The sequence below is a fragment of the Zootoca vivipara genome, chromosome 7 (assembly GCF_963506605.1).
Source record: "Zootoca vivipara chromosome 7, rZooViv1.1, whole genome shotgun sequence".
NCBI classification, from domain to species: domain Eukaryota; kingdom Metazoa; phylum Chordata; class Lepidosauria; order Squamata; family Lacertidae; genus Zootoca; species Zootoca vivipara.
Window position 1 is genome coordinate 5,716,731 of NC_083282.1, and position 14,643 is coordinate 5,731,373.

A 14,643-nucleotide genomic window follows, 5' to 3' on the forward strand; every position below is an offset into this window, starting at 1 on the left:
ACACATTTTGCTATGTAAATAATAAATGCTTTATTAGTAATAATAATATGCTCATCAATGGATTTTCTTCAGTTTACCATATTTATAACTTTGGCTTTGTTGCTTACTTGTCCTTTCTGATTCAGCTGTTAAGTGCCCAGCTCTATCTAAGCCTGACAATGGCCATTTAAATTGCACCCACCCTCTTGGGCACTTTGCATATGGCTCCAGTTGCAACTTTTCCTGCAGTGCTGGGTTTCAGCTGCTTGGACTAGAGATGCTTGACTGCACAGCTCAAGGCCGCTGGACTGAACAACTGCCGCAGTGTCAAGGTCAGTGCCAGCAAACCAGGGGCAGCCAGTGTGGTGCCCTCCAGAGGTGACTGAACTCCAGCTCCCATCCCCCAGCCAACATCTGGAGAGTGCCATTGGCTGGCACCTGCAGTAACTGCATTTCCCATAACTCCTCAGAGTTCAGTGCGTATGATTGGAAATTAAAGTACAGTGGAACCTCTACTTACAACCATAATTCATTCCGGAGGTCCGGTCATAACTAGAAACATTCATAAGTAAAGGCGCACTTTCCCACAGTAAGTAATGGAAAAGTGAATTGACCCATTCTAGACTGTAAGGGGGAGGGATTACAGAGAACCCCCCCCCCATCAGAAGCAGCCCGTCTCCAAGCAGTCATGAGAGCGAGGGGCCTGAAGGGGTGAGTCAGGAAATGGAGAAGGAGTGCCAGGGCTCTGGCAGCACTGGAGACCCCCTGCTCCATAGGCAGGAAGAGAGAGAGGCGGGAGGTGTGGACAGGAATAGGGCTGACCATAGACCCTTTGCCCTGACACCGGAATTGAGAAGGAGGAGAAAAGGGAAGAGATTCGCTGTCCCGAGGCTTTTATGCTGGTCCAGATCGCGGAAGAGGGCAGTGCCGGATTCTGATTCGGAATGAGAAGACATGAAACCGACAGCTCACTACACTGTAAATAATGTGCACTAATAAAGACTTTTGAAAGACAAGCATGTGGAAGGTCGTTACTCAGGAGTAGTCGCAACAATCCCTCACATAGACGATTAAAAAAAACCCCCTAAAACATCAATTTAACACAGATTTTACTGTCCAATGAGACCATAGATCCATAAAATGAAGGCAATAATCAATGAACTGTACTATAAAATAAATAAGACAGTATTGTAGATGGAAAAATTACCGTAACATTAATTTTTTATCTTATGTGCACTGAGGGTGAGTGAGCTTACCTGGCTACAAGCTGGGGGTGGGGCAAGGGCTGGGAAAGAGTAAAGAGCTGGTTCACTTCGGCTAGGGTCACTTTTTTTCCTTGCCAGGCCAGGTTCTCCTCTGGACTTCTTCAGGTTAGTTCCTCGGCGGGGTTTGGGGCTCCAGTGCACCCTGCTGTGCCTCTTGCAGGCGGCACCTCTTCTGCGGCTTTGGGGGTAGGATGGGGGCCCTCTCCCCGGCAGCAGGGGCCCCAGCACTGCCCCGCAAGGCCTCTGTTTGTATCTAGAGGAAAGTTCCTAAGTCGAAGCACCTACTGAAGGTCATAACTGGAATTGTACATAAGTAGAGTCGTACGTAGTAGTAGTAGTAGTAGTTTATTATTAATACCCCGCCCATCTGGCTGGGTTTCCCCAGCCACTCTGGGCGGCTTCCAAAAGAAAAATAAAATGCAGTAATCTATTAAACATTAAAAGCCTCCCTAAACAGAGCTGCCACGGTTCCACTGTATATGACAAAAATGCCACAAGTCTCCTGCTCCTTGTAAGGAAACTGACCCTGTAAAATACTCTTTCAGAAGCTTTCTACATTGAAGGAAGACCAGAACATAAAATCATAGAGCTGCATTTTGATATGCTGGATACTTGCAATATGGCCACTAGCCAGGGAAAGGAAACACTTGATAATTTGAATATGCATCTCCTGCAGTGTATGTGACTCATCCAATATTCATGCACATTAAATAATCTGTACATTCCTATTCCAGCTGTCCAGTGCCCACCCCTGCAAACTCCAGACAAGGGCAAGGGAAACTGCTCTCATCCACACGGCCGCTTTGCGTATCACGCCAGCTGCATGTTCTCCTGCAACTCTGGCTTTGAGCTGGTTGGGTCAGAGAAGCTCAAGTGCACAGATCAGGGAAACTGGAGCAGAGATATGCCCATTTGTGAAGGTAGGGCTTCCCGATAACCTTGGTTCCTTCTGGGATAGGCTTGGGCAAACAGAGTGGGTGCTGCTTGTTGTAAGGTTGCTCCCCAGTCTTGGATTAGGGCTTCTTTCCAAGGGTGTGTTGTGTGTGGCTGTGACAGTGGCTTCAGAAACCAAAATATATATCTTATTCAACACTGGAAAAGTGATACAGATCGCTTGCTGTAGGCCAGTGGTGGCCAAACTTGGTCCTCCAGCTGTTTTTGGACTACAACTACCATCATCCCTAGCTAACAGGACCAGTGGTCAAAGGTGATGGGAAGGGCCAAGTTTGGCCACCACTTCTGCAGGCCTACCCCACTGATGAGCTCCTTGCATGTCTTATCACGATTTCAGTTTCTGCCTTGGAGTTTGTATGGGAATTTGCAGTCAAATATACCGTAGGGCTAGTTTGCAAGTATAGGGCTAGTTAATGCATTAAGGCAGGCATGCCCAAACTGCAGCCCTCCAGATGTTTTGGCCTACAACTCCCATGATCCCTAGCTAACAGGACCAGTGGTTGGGGAAGATGGGAATTGTAGTCCAAAACATCTGGAGGGCCGAAGTTTGGGCATGCCTGCATTAAGGGATTAAGGCATAATAATAATAATAATAATAATAATAATAATAATAATAATAATAATTAATTTTATATGCCACCCATCCAGCCGGGGTATTGCTAGACTCAGGTCATGCTCTCTCACCTCCTGTGAAGGAGGAAGTGAAGCTTATTTCTTCATTGTCTTCCACCATGTGAAGCTTTAAGACCAGATTGAGTGTTCAGAAATATTTTTCTGTGTTTTGTAAACCCAAAATATTTCTACCTGTTCTTCTTGCTGTTGCATGGAATAATGCATGAATCTGACATTTGGAGATTGTAAGTAAAGCATTTAAACTTACCAATAGTGTGGTCTGTTCATTGCAAGAGGGGTAGAGGAAGAAGCACTGAAAGCAGACTAGAATGTGATGTTTAAAAGGTCTAACAGCCTATTATTCCCACACTTTACTGTGCTGCATGATTCTGTTATTTTAATATTCTCCTGGGGGCTCACTCTTGCCCCACACTTTGGAGTCAGAGATCCAGCCAAGTTTTTAATTATTACCCCACATGGGTGAACTATATTTTTCTACCCTAGTTTCACTTCTTATTTCACTGCACAACTTCAGGGTATTCCATTTGGTTTCCCCATATAGCAGCCAAATATTATGCCCAGCCTGGTGTTTGACAGTTATTTTTCTGATGAATAGTGAGCTTCACCCACCACAGGTGTTGTTGTTGTTGTTGTTGTAGTTGTTGTTGTTGTTGTTGTAGTTGTTGTTGGTTTCTATACCACTTTATATTTTTAAGAAAAGAAGCTCAAAGTGGCTCACAAGCTACATTAAAACATCAAATTAAACAATTCAGAATAAAACATTGCTGAAGAAAGTATATAAAATATAAAGTATATATTCAAAGCAACATACTTAACAGAAAACTGAAATATTACATCACAAAGGTCAACAACAGAATACACATTTAACACAGCATAATTAGCAAGAGAATAAATTATTCTTTCACAAGCATAGAACATATATGCTGCTGTTGCTGCCAATCCTGCTGATTGTGGTTCCTGGAGGGTGGCAGCTGTGGAAGCTCAGGCTCAGTTATCTGGGTCTGCACTAAGAGACAGCCAAGACATATCACATAAACACAGTTGCCTCTGTCACATGTCAGCTTTTATTAAGCCGTTTATCTAATTCTTACAATGCTATATTTAGAAATAGCATAACATTCCTTTAATCCAATGTGTAAAGCAAGTTTGTAGTTCATATTTTCTTCACATCCCCCCAACAGCTATAAAGTGTCCCCACTTGAAGACTCTGGGGAGGATGAAGATGAATTGCTCTGGTCCCTGGGACTCCTTCAGATATGGATCGACATGTCTCTTCCAGTGTGCTGAGGGCTACAACCTCAATGGAACAAGCAGCATTCAGTGCCAGGCCGGTGGCCAGTGGTCTTCCGAGATGCCTGTTTGTCAAGGTATCTGTAGCCCCCTTTCAAGAGGGCTTCCAGATGGGTAGTTTCTAGCCTAGCCCTATGTAATTCTTCTTCTTCCACTGTAAGCTATAATTACCGATTGGCTTTCCACACAACTGGAAAGAGTGTGATTTTCCTGTGAATAAAGGTAAAGGGACCCCTGACCATTAGGTCCAGTCGTGACCGACTCTGGGGTTGCGCGCTCATCTCGCTTTACTGGCCGAGGGAGCCGGTGTACAGCTTCCAGGTCATGTGGCCAGCATGACTAAGCCGCTTCTGGCGAACCAGAGCAGCACACGGAAACGCCGTTTACCTTCCCGCCGGAGCGGTACCTATTTATCTACTTGCACTTTGACGTGCTTTCGAACTGCTAGGTTGGCAGGAGCTGAGACTGAGCAACGGGAGCTCACCCCGTCACAGGGATTCGAACCGCTGACCTTCTGATCAGCAAGTCCTAGGCTCTGTGGTTTAACCCACAGCACCACCCACGTGAATAGCTTCTTCTAAAATGCTTAGCATAGAAGCACCCTTATTTTTTTAAAAAAGAAAATAATTCCAAAAAAGTTGCAGAACTGTCCTGGGGCTCAGGAGGAAGGAAATATTCTGCTGGCATCATAGATGGTAGCCAGCTTGGTTTGCTGTACATTTGCAGAACTCTTGCAGTTGGTGGCACTGTGGGCATGTGAAACATTCCTGTTAGAAGTAAGACATGCACAGGTAGTTGAGCTGCGTTCTTGGATGGAAGGGTTTTATAAAGTCTGGTGCAGGTGGCTTGTGGGGTCAGCTGATGGTGTCCAGGCTGGTCTTGGCTGGTAAAGCTAAATCCACCTGGATAAGCTGGAGGAGTGAAGTGCTGCTGCTACAGCAGAGGTACCATCTTCTGAGGAACATTGAGGGGGTCCTGTGTTTGGCCTTAGCAATGGAGGCAGCAGCCCCCCCCCCCTTAAAAAAAGATTGAGCCAACACCTATGTGGTACAGGAAGGAAGGGACTCTAAGAAGACAGAGTGACTATATTGCCATGAAGTCTCTCTGGCTTGATCACAGTCTGCAGCACTTGGATTTGTCTTGCTGAGGGAGCCACTAGGCAGCAGACCATAGAACTGGAAATGACTCAGTCTCTAACTGTTATGTTTGTTATTCATTCCAGAAAATGTTGCCCCTTATTACACAAAAGCTCTGCTTTATACTGGTGGAGCCACAGTATCGGCTATAGCCCTCGTGCTTTCTGGGAGTCTGATCGCTCTGGCTATCAGACGCTTCAGGAAAAAAGGTAAGAAAACCCAGGTGCCCCAACTTATTTACTTCCCTGAACCGGGTCATGTTTTCGACTTTTTATTTTGATTAACATCTTCTTGAGGAGCTAGATATGCAGAAAGTGGTGGTAAAGGTATGTTCCATAGCACTTCAGGCTGTGTGTGCATGTAATTGTCCCAGGGTGACTCTCTCATGTAAAAACAATCCTCCTCTCGTGTTGTAAATTTGAGAGGTGTTTTGTGGTAGGCTTATTTCTGATATGTTTGACATGCAGGCACCTTTTTACATGGCGGGGCTGGGGATTTAAAAATGACTCCCCACTTACTTTCGGAAGTGGCACAGTGGCATTCTGCTACCAGAGTCCCCACTTCATTCTGTGCCACAAGAAAGACCTGCAGCTTATGCACCTTGTAATATATGGGTGCTTTCAAATGGGGGCCTTATATAAAATATGTCATTAATTTCCCCTACCTTGGAAATTAGATTTTTCTCTCTGTGTGCATTAGTTTCCGCACATACCCTTTTTTCAGTCATGGATATTCATTGCTATTTCACTGTGTGAAAAGAGCTTAGCAAAATGTATCTGGGTTGTTGTTGTTGTTGCCCCCCCCCGTACCCCGTCCTCTCCTCCTCCAACCTCCACTACCTCTATTTTTGTTGTTGTTCTGGACATGCATGCAGGTATTTCTGTATTGATGCATCTGCACACTTTCAAAAAAAGAAAGCACATAAGAGTGCAAGGCCAAATGTCACCCGCCTTAGTTATCATGTTTCACAATGGGGGAAAAGATAGTGTTGTGGGGAGTTTTTTGGGGTGTGTGTGAGGGTGCAGTATCCATTTCCATTTAAGAAATGTTTTAATACTGAGGTCTGGGAATCATATAACCAATTGACTGGCTGCAAGTTTGTTAGCCAAGGATCTTTTATAGTCATGGTGGCCATAGCATTGTTTGTGTACATATTTCTGTATCTGGAACTAGGATGAAACTCAGTGGGGAACTTCGTGCCAGGAATTCTCTGTCTAAGCAGTCTCTCAGGATTGTTTTATGAAGAAAAACCCATTTGACTCCCTCTGCTTTTTGGTGGAGTGGCGGAATGCAAATGGAATTACTCCATCTATCACTACTTTGTATTTGAGAACAAATCACTGGCATATTTGCTTCTTACATAAATAAATGACAATAACTGAATCTCTCTCTCTCTCTCTTTCTCAAATTCTCTGCACCATCCAATGCCAACTTTGACTGTCAGGGGAAAAGAAAAGGCTCCTTGATCATACCAGGTACCATGAATCACTACATGAAATTAGACCATCCTCTTTTTTCTAGTATGCAAAAATAATGACTAATAATTTAATGAGGCATAAGATTAAATGTACCAGAGTCCATTCTGACAGATTCGCAAGCTGTTTTGAAAAGAGAGGTAAAGATTAACAAACACACAGAGAGAGTAGATCCGTCATTCAGATCTGGTCAGACAGTTTTAGTTAACAAGATGTGTAGCATGATCCTAAGCATATTTACTTGGGAGTAAGTCCCATTGAGACAAATGAGGCTTCGTTCCTTCCTTGTATGTGCATGGGTTGCCATTCAGCATCTGAAAGCTCAGGTACAGCTGTGTCCTGGCACCCTCAAGCCTTGCAGGCAGAAAAATACCATACTCTACTTCCCGTGATACAGCCAACCAAGATTCTGATTTAAGCCAAAGTAAATGGTTGTCCAAATGACCTCTGTCATCAGTCTTGTTCCTCTGTCCAACCCCAAGGCTTCTTTTGCTTCTTTTTCTTCATAGCTGAAATTACAGTTAGGAAGGCTGAACTTTTGGTGGTTTTCTCACCAACTCTTGTTACTCAGAAATATAACTTTATGCAACAGCATTTGAAAAGATGAACACTTCTGAAAGTCAGTACAATGAGGGCCACATTGCTGCAAGGGCAGGCAAATTACAGGTTGGGCCGATCCAGATGATCTTTTTAATGTGTTTTCATGATTATTTTTCTCCTGATAGAATTGGAATGATAATATGCCAAATAGAATTTGTTTAGGTATACTTCTTGTTGATACTGGATACTGGCTATCTTCTTCTTCTTCTGGAAATGAGTGAAGGTTTAGCCAGCAATCACAGCCTTTAAAACAAAAATGGGGTGGGGGGAGAGAGAAACTTGAGCTAGGGCATCCTGGCAATTTGCTGAGTTAAAATTACTTCCTGCGGGAACAGAAATGGAGCAAAAGTGCCTTCTGAGCATTGGGCCCTTTGTTCTCCAGGCTACACCAGCTCTAGAAAAACAACCCTCTGTTTGTATTGCCTTTATAGTGATTTGGGAGCGCCTGGTGTATTCTCCAACGCAGGCTTCAGCTCTGCTTTTTAAGGTAAGTCTGCCATTGTGTTGCTTTGATACTGTATTGCGTTAATGTGATGCTTAGGATGCCAGTACTTTTATGCCCTCTTGTGGCTGGTTTATGTGTGTCAACTAACTGAACTGGGTTGCTTCAGGGCTCTTTAATGCTGCTAAAGCATTGCTCTTCTTACACTGGTAGGTGGAAGCGCTATTATTACTATGTGGTGTTGTGCTCAAAGATTACTCAGAAACTTCAACTGGACCAAAATGCAGCAGCTGGATTACTGACTGCGGTTCCATTTAGTTCCCATATAACTTCTGCTTTAAGATACCCGCATTGGTTGCTGGTTTGTGTTCTGGCCCAATTCAAGGTGCTCATGTTGATGTTCAAAGCCCTAAACGGCACAGGCCCCTGAAAGACCTGAAAAGACCACCTCTTTCCTTACAGACTGTCTCAGACACCACTTTACATTGGCTTTTGAAGCTTGAAATGTACATTTTAAGAACCTACCTTATTTCTCTGATTGTAAGCTGTATTCCTACATTTCATTTGTATCCACACAGAACTCATCTGGAAGAAAAGTGCTGATGCAATGGGACTTTCCTGCAACCTCATTAATCTGTGTCACCACTGTCAGTGAGAGCTTCTGCTGCCTGGTTGCTGGGAGATGGAATAAATTCATGCTTCAGAATACCTTGGGCTGGCAGGGAAGTGTTCTTGTGCTCAGGTCCTGCTTGCAGGCTTTCTGCAGGCATCTGTTCTGCCACTGTGAGAACAGGACGCTGGACTAGTTCAGCAAGCCCTGCTTACGTTCGTATGCTTGAAGCATCTAGCTCTCCCCGATATCCTGCTCTGTGCTTCCAGTCATCATCCACATTGTAGAGTTTAATGGATTTCAAATTGTCTCATCATTTGCCTTCATCGCCTGTCTATCTTAGATGACCTGCATTCTCCTTATGCTGTCAGACTCCTGCCAACTCTCAACCTTTATCATTAAAAGGTCTTGCAGAGATGCTGTGGCTGAAAAACTTTGTCAAAAGCTGCTGTAAAATATTTCTGGACATACTGGTTTTTCTTTCTTTACCCAGACTTGGATTCAGGACCTGTTGTAAGGCTGCCTTTAAAAAAATACCCAAACATTAAAACAAACTTGGGGATCACTGTCAAGATATGACTAGATCATTTAATATGCACATACCATGCTAGAAAAACCTACCTGAGCCTTGCTGTCCAGACTAGGAAAACATTGTTAATTTGTGGGCACAAACTATACAATGGAGAATGCCAGCTGCCACTCAGGACAGGAATGTCTTTTTAAAAAGCAAATGAAAGAGAACGTGCTCCAAAGCTGAATTCTGCAGTCAGCACCACATTCTGCACTTGTAAATTATAAATTGACCGCCTATGAGGCTGCAGTCAAATATTTCTAGTGTGCCATTGAATAAATGGCAGCTTAAAAAAACCATTTTGTGTACTTTGTTAGCAGAGGCAAACCTAGCAACTTAGCAAATTTTACACTGGTTACCTGCTATAGCCACAGGTAGAATAGAAACACAAGAAGCAAATGCCACTGCCTGGGTTCAAATCCTCATTCAGCTCTGAAGCTTATTAGGTGAGGTTGGCCTGTTATACTTAGCCTAACCTACCTCACAGGCTTGTTGCTGGGATAAAATGGGAACAAGGTATGGTTCCCCAAGCTTCTTGGTGGAATGGCAGAATAAAAATGTAGTAATGTCTGTGGACAAACATCGGTTCCCTCAGCCTGTAAAGCGAGATGAGCGCCACAACCCCAGAGCCGTCTGCGACTGGACTTAACTGCCAGGGGTCCTTTATCTTTACCTTTAATGTTTCCCCCCCTCAACATTCTTGGGATTTTTCCAATAGATACTATACTAACACATTTGAAGCTAAGGCTCTGATACTGGAGCATAATAGATCTTAAATATATCAGTAGGCATAGTAGCACATCTAATAAGAGACATGATTAAAACAAACAATTGTACCAAAACTATTTTAATATTTGGTATAGATACAGAAGAATATTGGTGCACCAAGACATTGGAAAGCATCTGTCCCTCTCTTTTTTGCATTTTCAAAAACAGGAACAGAGAGCATATTTAAACCCCCCTCCCCTTCCTTGTCCCACTTACAACTTCATACCAAATACAGCATATATACATATACCATATGACTTCCCTTCCTCACTTTTTCTGGTTCCTTTGCTTTTCTACTTCTCCGCATAAGCCACATCTTGATATCATCCAATTTGTTGTCTATTTCAACTCTGCCAGATTTACTTGAGACCTGCTAAGCTATGTATCTGTCTACACTGGTTCTTGAAACAATCAATAAACATTATCCATTCCTTTTTATATTCCTTATCATCATTTTCTCATCCTATTCGTCAGACCAGCCAGTTCAGCATACAGTATTTGAAGATTTTACACTGTCATTCTTCCTTAGTGGGGACTATACTTGTTCTCCACCTTTGTGCTCATAAGGTTCTAGCTGTGGGGGTGGCGTATAGTAATAAACTCTCTTGTTTTTTTGGGACCTCCATTGTTACCATCCCCAAGAGAAAAATCTCAGCTGTTCTGGGGAAAGTTAATTAAGTATCATTTAAAATTCATTAGATATAGTTTTCCAATATTCCTTAATTATTTTACAGGACCACTACATATTAATAAAAGATCCCACAATTTAATTACACTTCCCACATACCTTTTTTTTCTTTTTTAGACATTTTCTCCAATCTGGTGGGTGTTAAATACCATTTGTGGGCCATTTTCATCAGATTTTCTTTTGTTGCATGTCAGGGGACCACCAGGGGTCAGCAGAGAGCTGAGAGCCCTGTGCAATGCCAGGGCAGTCCGGGAACGTCATGCAGTGGCAACAGGCAGGTACAGAGCCTTGTGATGGAGGGGCTCTCTGGCTCTAGAGAGCCTGGGCAACATCTGAACAGCTCGGGAGCAGAGGGGGAGGTAGTAGCCCCGTCACCTCAACAACGCAGGGGGTTTAAACGTAGGGAAGAAAGGAGGAGACTAGCGGTTCCCAGACTGATGTGTTGGAGGCGTTTCTACAGGACGCCACTTCCCGGATCGGAAAGTGACTGAATGGACATGAGAACTTTAGCTCTGTCTTACATATCTGTATAATAAAAAGCTGTAAATATACAGACGTGGAGTCGCGAGTCGTTACTTGTGGAAAGCTGGACCAGCTCCCTCACATCGCATAACATGCTGCAAAATTCATATTTATTTTTCCACAACTTTCCCCATCATTCATAATCAATACAGTCACCCACATCTTTTGCCTGCTAAATCATTCTCAATTTCACAAATTCCTCTTTAGTTTGCCACTACAACAGCAGTTTGTACATTTTTGATAATAGTTTTATATTTGTATCTAATAATAATAACAATAATTTATTTGTACCCCGCCCATCCGGCTGGGTTTCCCCAGCGACTCTGGGTGGCTTCCAACAAAGATAAAACTACATTAAAATGTCACACATTAAAAACTTCCCTAAACAGGGCTGCCTTCAGATGTTTTCTAAATGTCAGGTACAGTGGTGCCTCGCTTAACGAATGCCCTGCTTAACGAAATTTCCGCTTAACGAAAGGATTTTTCGAGCGGAGCTTGCCTCGCTAGACGAATGCGTTTTACGAAAAATTCGTCTAGCGAATCGCGGTTTCCCATAGGAATGCATTGAAATTCAATTAATGCGTTCCTATGGGCAAAAAAGTAAAAAAAAATTCAGTGCATCCCTATGGGATTCGCTAGACCCGTGGAACGAATTAATTTCGTCTAGCGAGGCACCACTGTAGTTGTTTATCTCTTTAACATCTGGTGGGAGGGTGTGGCGGAATAGTGCCTGATGATGATTCCAGTTCATCATGGGTTAATCTATCTCTCCCATTATAGGCAGGTGTTCCTTGGGAGGCGGAGCTTGATGGCATTCTAAATGGCGGTTGGGAGTTGGGAGTCTGCAGTTGGGGAGAGTAGAGTGTTAGAGAGGGATGCAGCAGCTGTATTAACAAGTCTGTTATATGAAAAGAAGATGATGAACTAAGAGTTTAAACAAATGAAACCATAAAGAAATAGATATGTTCTCCAGTTAAATAAAGCTTTCATCTATGTTGTGTCCAATTGGATGTTCCTCCTTATTCCAGCAACGTATCTAAACTCAAACGGGTGGTGACTGAGCCTGAGGAGCAGGTGGAGAGTTTGCATCTCAAAGTCACGCCCAGAGGAGGCAAGTGGAGGGAAAGAGTGCTGAGGTGAACCTGAGTTGAGAGGGAAACCTTACTGAGGGCACAAGATTGTTCCTGTAATATTTGCCTGGAGTTTTTAAGGATACAGAGCCATGTTATTTGGAAAGCTGGAACTGTACTCTATGTACTAGCAAAGCCATATAAAAACAGGGAGTTTATTTGGGGATAAAGAAGGAATAGTGGGTTGTTTGAACAATAACTGAATTCCTTCAGCACACTGTTACTAATAGAGAAGGGAGGATTGTCACATTTTTGGTGGTAGCGGTGGGATCGTCACATTTTTGGTGGCAGTGGTGGGATTGTCACAGAGGGCATTCCACAGGGAGGGTGCCACTACCGAGAAGGCCCTATGCCTGGTTCCCTGTAGCTTCATTTCTTGCAGTGAGGGAACCACCAGAAGGCCCTCGGCGCTGGACCTCAGTGTCCAGGCAGAACGATGGGGGTGGAGACGCTCCTTCAGGTATACTGGGCTGAGGCCGATTGGGGATTTAAAGGTCAGCAACAACACTTTCCATTGTGCTCAGAAACATACTGGGAGCCAATGTAGGTCTTTGGTAAACTGAGACTTTTCTTCTGCAAAGCCATTTTTCCTATCTTAAACAGTTCATTAATCTGATGTACCTTTAGCGAAGGTGGCGCTGTGGGTTAAACCACAGAGCCTAGGGCTTGCCGATCAGAAGGTTGGCGGTTCGAATCCCCACGATGGGGTGAGCTCCCGTTGCTCGGTCCCAGCTCCTGCCAACCTAGCAGTTCGAAAGCACATCAAAGTGCAAGTAGATAAATAGGTACCGCTCCGGTGGGAAGGTAAACGGCGTTTCCATGTGCTGCTCTGCTTCACCAGAAGCGGCTTAGTCATGCTGGCCACATGACCTGGAAGCTGTACGCCGGCTCCCTCAGCCAATAACGCGAGATGAGCGCCGCAAACCCAGAGTCGGTCACAACTGGACCTAATGGTCAGGGGTCCCTTTACCTTTACCTACCTTTAGTTAATCTGTAACCAGATTTCTTAATTCCTCGAGATTTCTGGGTCTTGGTTCCTGTCCTGTAAAATCTAAAATTTCACTGTGCTGCCCTGGCGGGGAGCTTGTTTAAGGCACTGCTGGGGATTCGCCAAGCTTTCCCGGCCTCACCCCGGGATTTTAGGAGGTCACTTCACCCAGGCGACTCTCCTCTGCTGCACATCTCTCTACCCTCTTCCCTACGCGACAAAAACCAGAAGTGGAAAACAGCATAATTAAGAACACTGTAAATATCTAGGGAAGGAATCTGATTTGTTATTATATATGATCTTGCTTGTTGTATATGAATATGTGGTGGATTATTTTTCTCTCCCTATTTTTTTACCTCGCTTTCTTTATGGATTGCATGAAATTTTGATGTATTTCTGCAAAGCCATCCTCTGTGGTGAGGAAGATGGGATGCTGTTTCTCTAGTGACTGGTTGGGTTTTCCTGCAGGGGCAAAACTAGGTTTTATTTCACGCGGGTCAAAGACCCAGTTTGGCATCCCCCATGCACATTTGCATACACCTACGCACAGGCTGGGAACACAATGGTGCCCCTTCACCCAGGGCAACCCTGCCCCCCGCTAGGCCCTCCATAGCTATGGCTCTGTTTACTGCCTCTCTTTCAACACCTGTTTTCAGTTTAATCAAATTGACACAGATGCATATGTTTCCACTTGGTTGAAAGGATAACTACTGCAGCATGCCAATTTGTGGGCTCATCACATTGCATTCCGTTGTGTACCCTGAGATGTCAGTCTAGGGTACCTGAGAGAGGAGAGGTATAGTGACAGGCACAGCTGAAAGAGACAGCCTCGATGCAGTAGTAGAGAATAGCAGAAAATAACAATTGATCCGCCCACCCCCCAAAAAACCCAAGCAAACCATCTGCAACCCTGAGACCATTTCTCATTTCTCAGATTATTTCTATACTGGGTGAATCAAAATTTATGGGGAGAAATAACCAAGGCTGGTGTTCTTTGAAAGTAACATCATGTGGACTATACAAATTAAATGGGAATGCAAAGAGCTACAAATAGTAAACTCTGGTGTGGATAAATCTGTAGTCTCTCTCTAACACACACACACACACACACACACCGTGTACCTGAAAGTACACTTCCCGCTTTCCTTTGGGGTTATAGTGAAACACTGGGTGTGTGGTCCCTGCTTGTTCTGTTCCATCCACCAAGGCTGTAATCCTCAATATAAAAATGCCAATGCTTAGTGTGTTCATTATATAGATAATGAAATATTTTACTTCAGAGGACAGAGAATTTTGAAGATATTTTCAATAAACTTTCACTAAAGCTTCTGCAGCTCGTTCTGGTCTCGTGTACCATGATTTTGGGAAGAACAGTCCCAAAGGAACTGTTTAGGAAACATTATATCTTCGGGAGCCGAAGGCTAAGGAGTAAACCCTACACAAATCTGGACCATAGCTGCCAAGTTATCCCTTATTTTAAGGGATTTTCCCTTATGCTGAATAGGCTTCCTCGCGAGAAAAGGGAAAACTTGGCAGCTATGATCTGGACTGGAGTCCCTCAGGCGGTTGTATGGTGCCGTTTACAACCCCTT

At 43.9% G+C, this 14,643-nt stretch overlaps 1 protein-coding gene across 2 annotated transcripts in view; it reads left to right on the top strand.

Annotated features, from left to right (window-relative positions):
* The window catches only part of LOC118089449 (P-selectin), a 34,179-nt gene extending 23,698 nt beyond the window's left edge, over positions 1-10,481 (top strand). For both annotated transcript variants that reach the window (XM_035124139.2, XM_060276609.1), the window contains exons 14-20: positions 126-311; positions 1,979-2,164; positions 4,013-4,198; positions 5,344-5,466; positions 6,702-6,732; positions 7,764-7,819; positions 8,353-10,481. In XM_035124139.2, the coding sequence (XP_034980030.2) occupies positions 126-311; positions 1,979-2,164; positions 4,013-4,198; positions 5,344-5,466; positions 6,702-6,732; positions 7,764-7,818 (767 nt within the window). In that variant the 3' untranslated portion in view covers position 7,819; positions 8,353-10,481. The remainder of the gene's footprint in view (positions 1-125; positions 312-1,978; positions 2,165-4,012; positions 4,199-5,343; positions 5,467-6,701; positions 6,733-7,763; positions 7,820-8,352) is intronic.
* Positions 10,482-14,643: the final 4,162 nt, after the last annotated feature.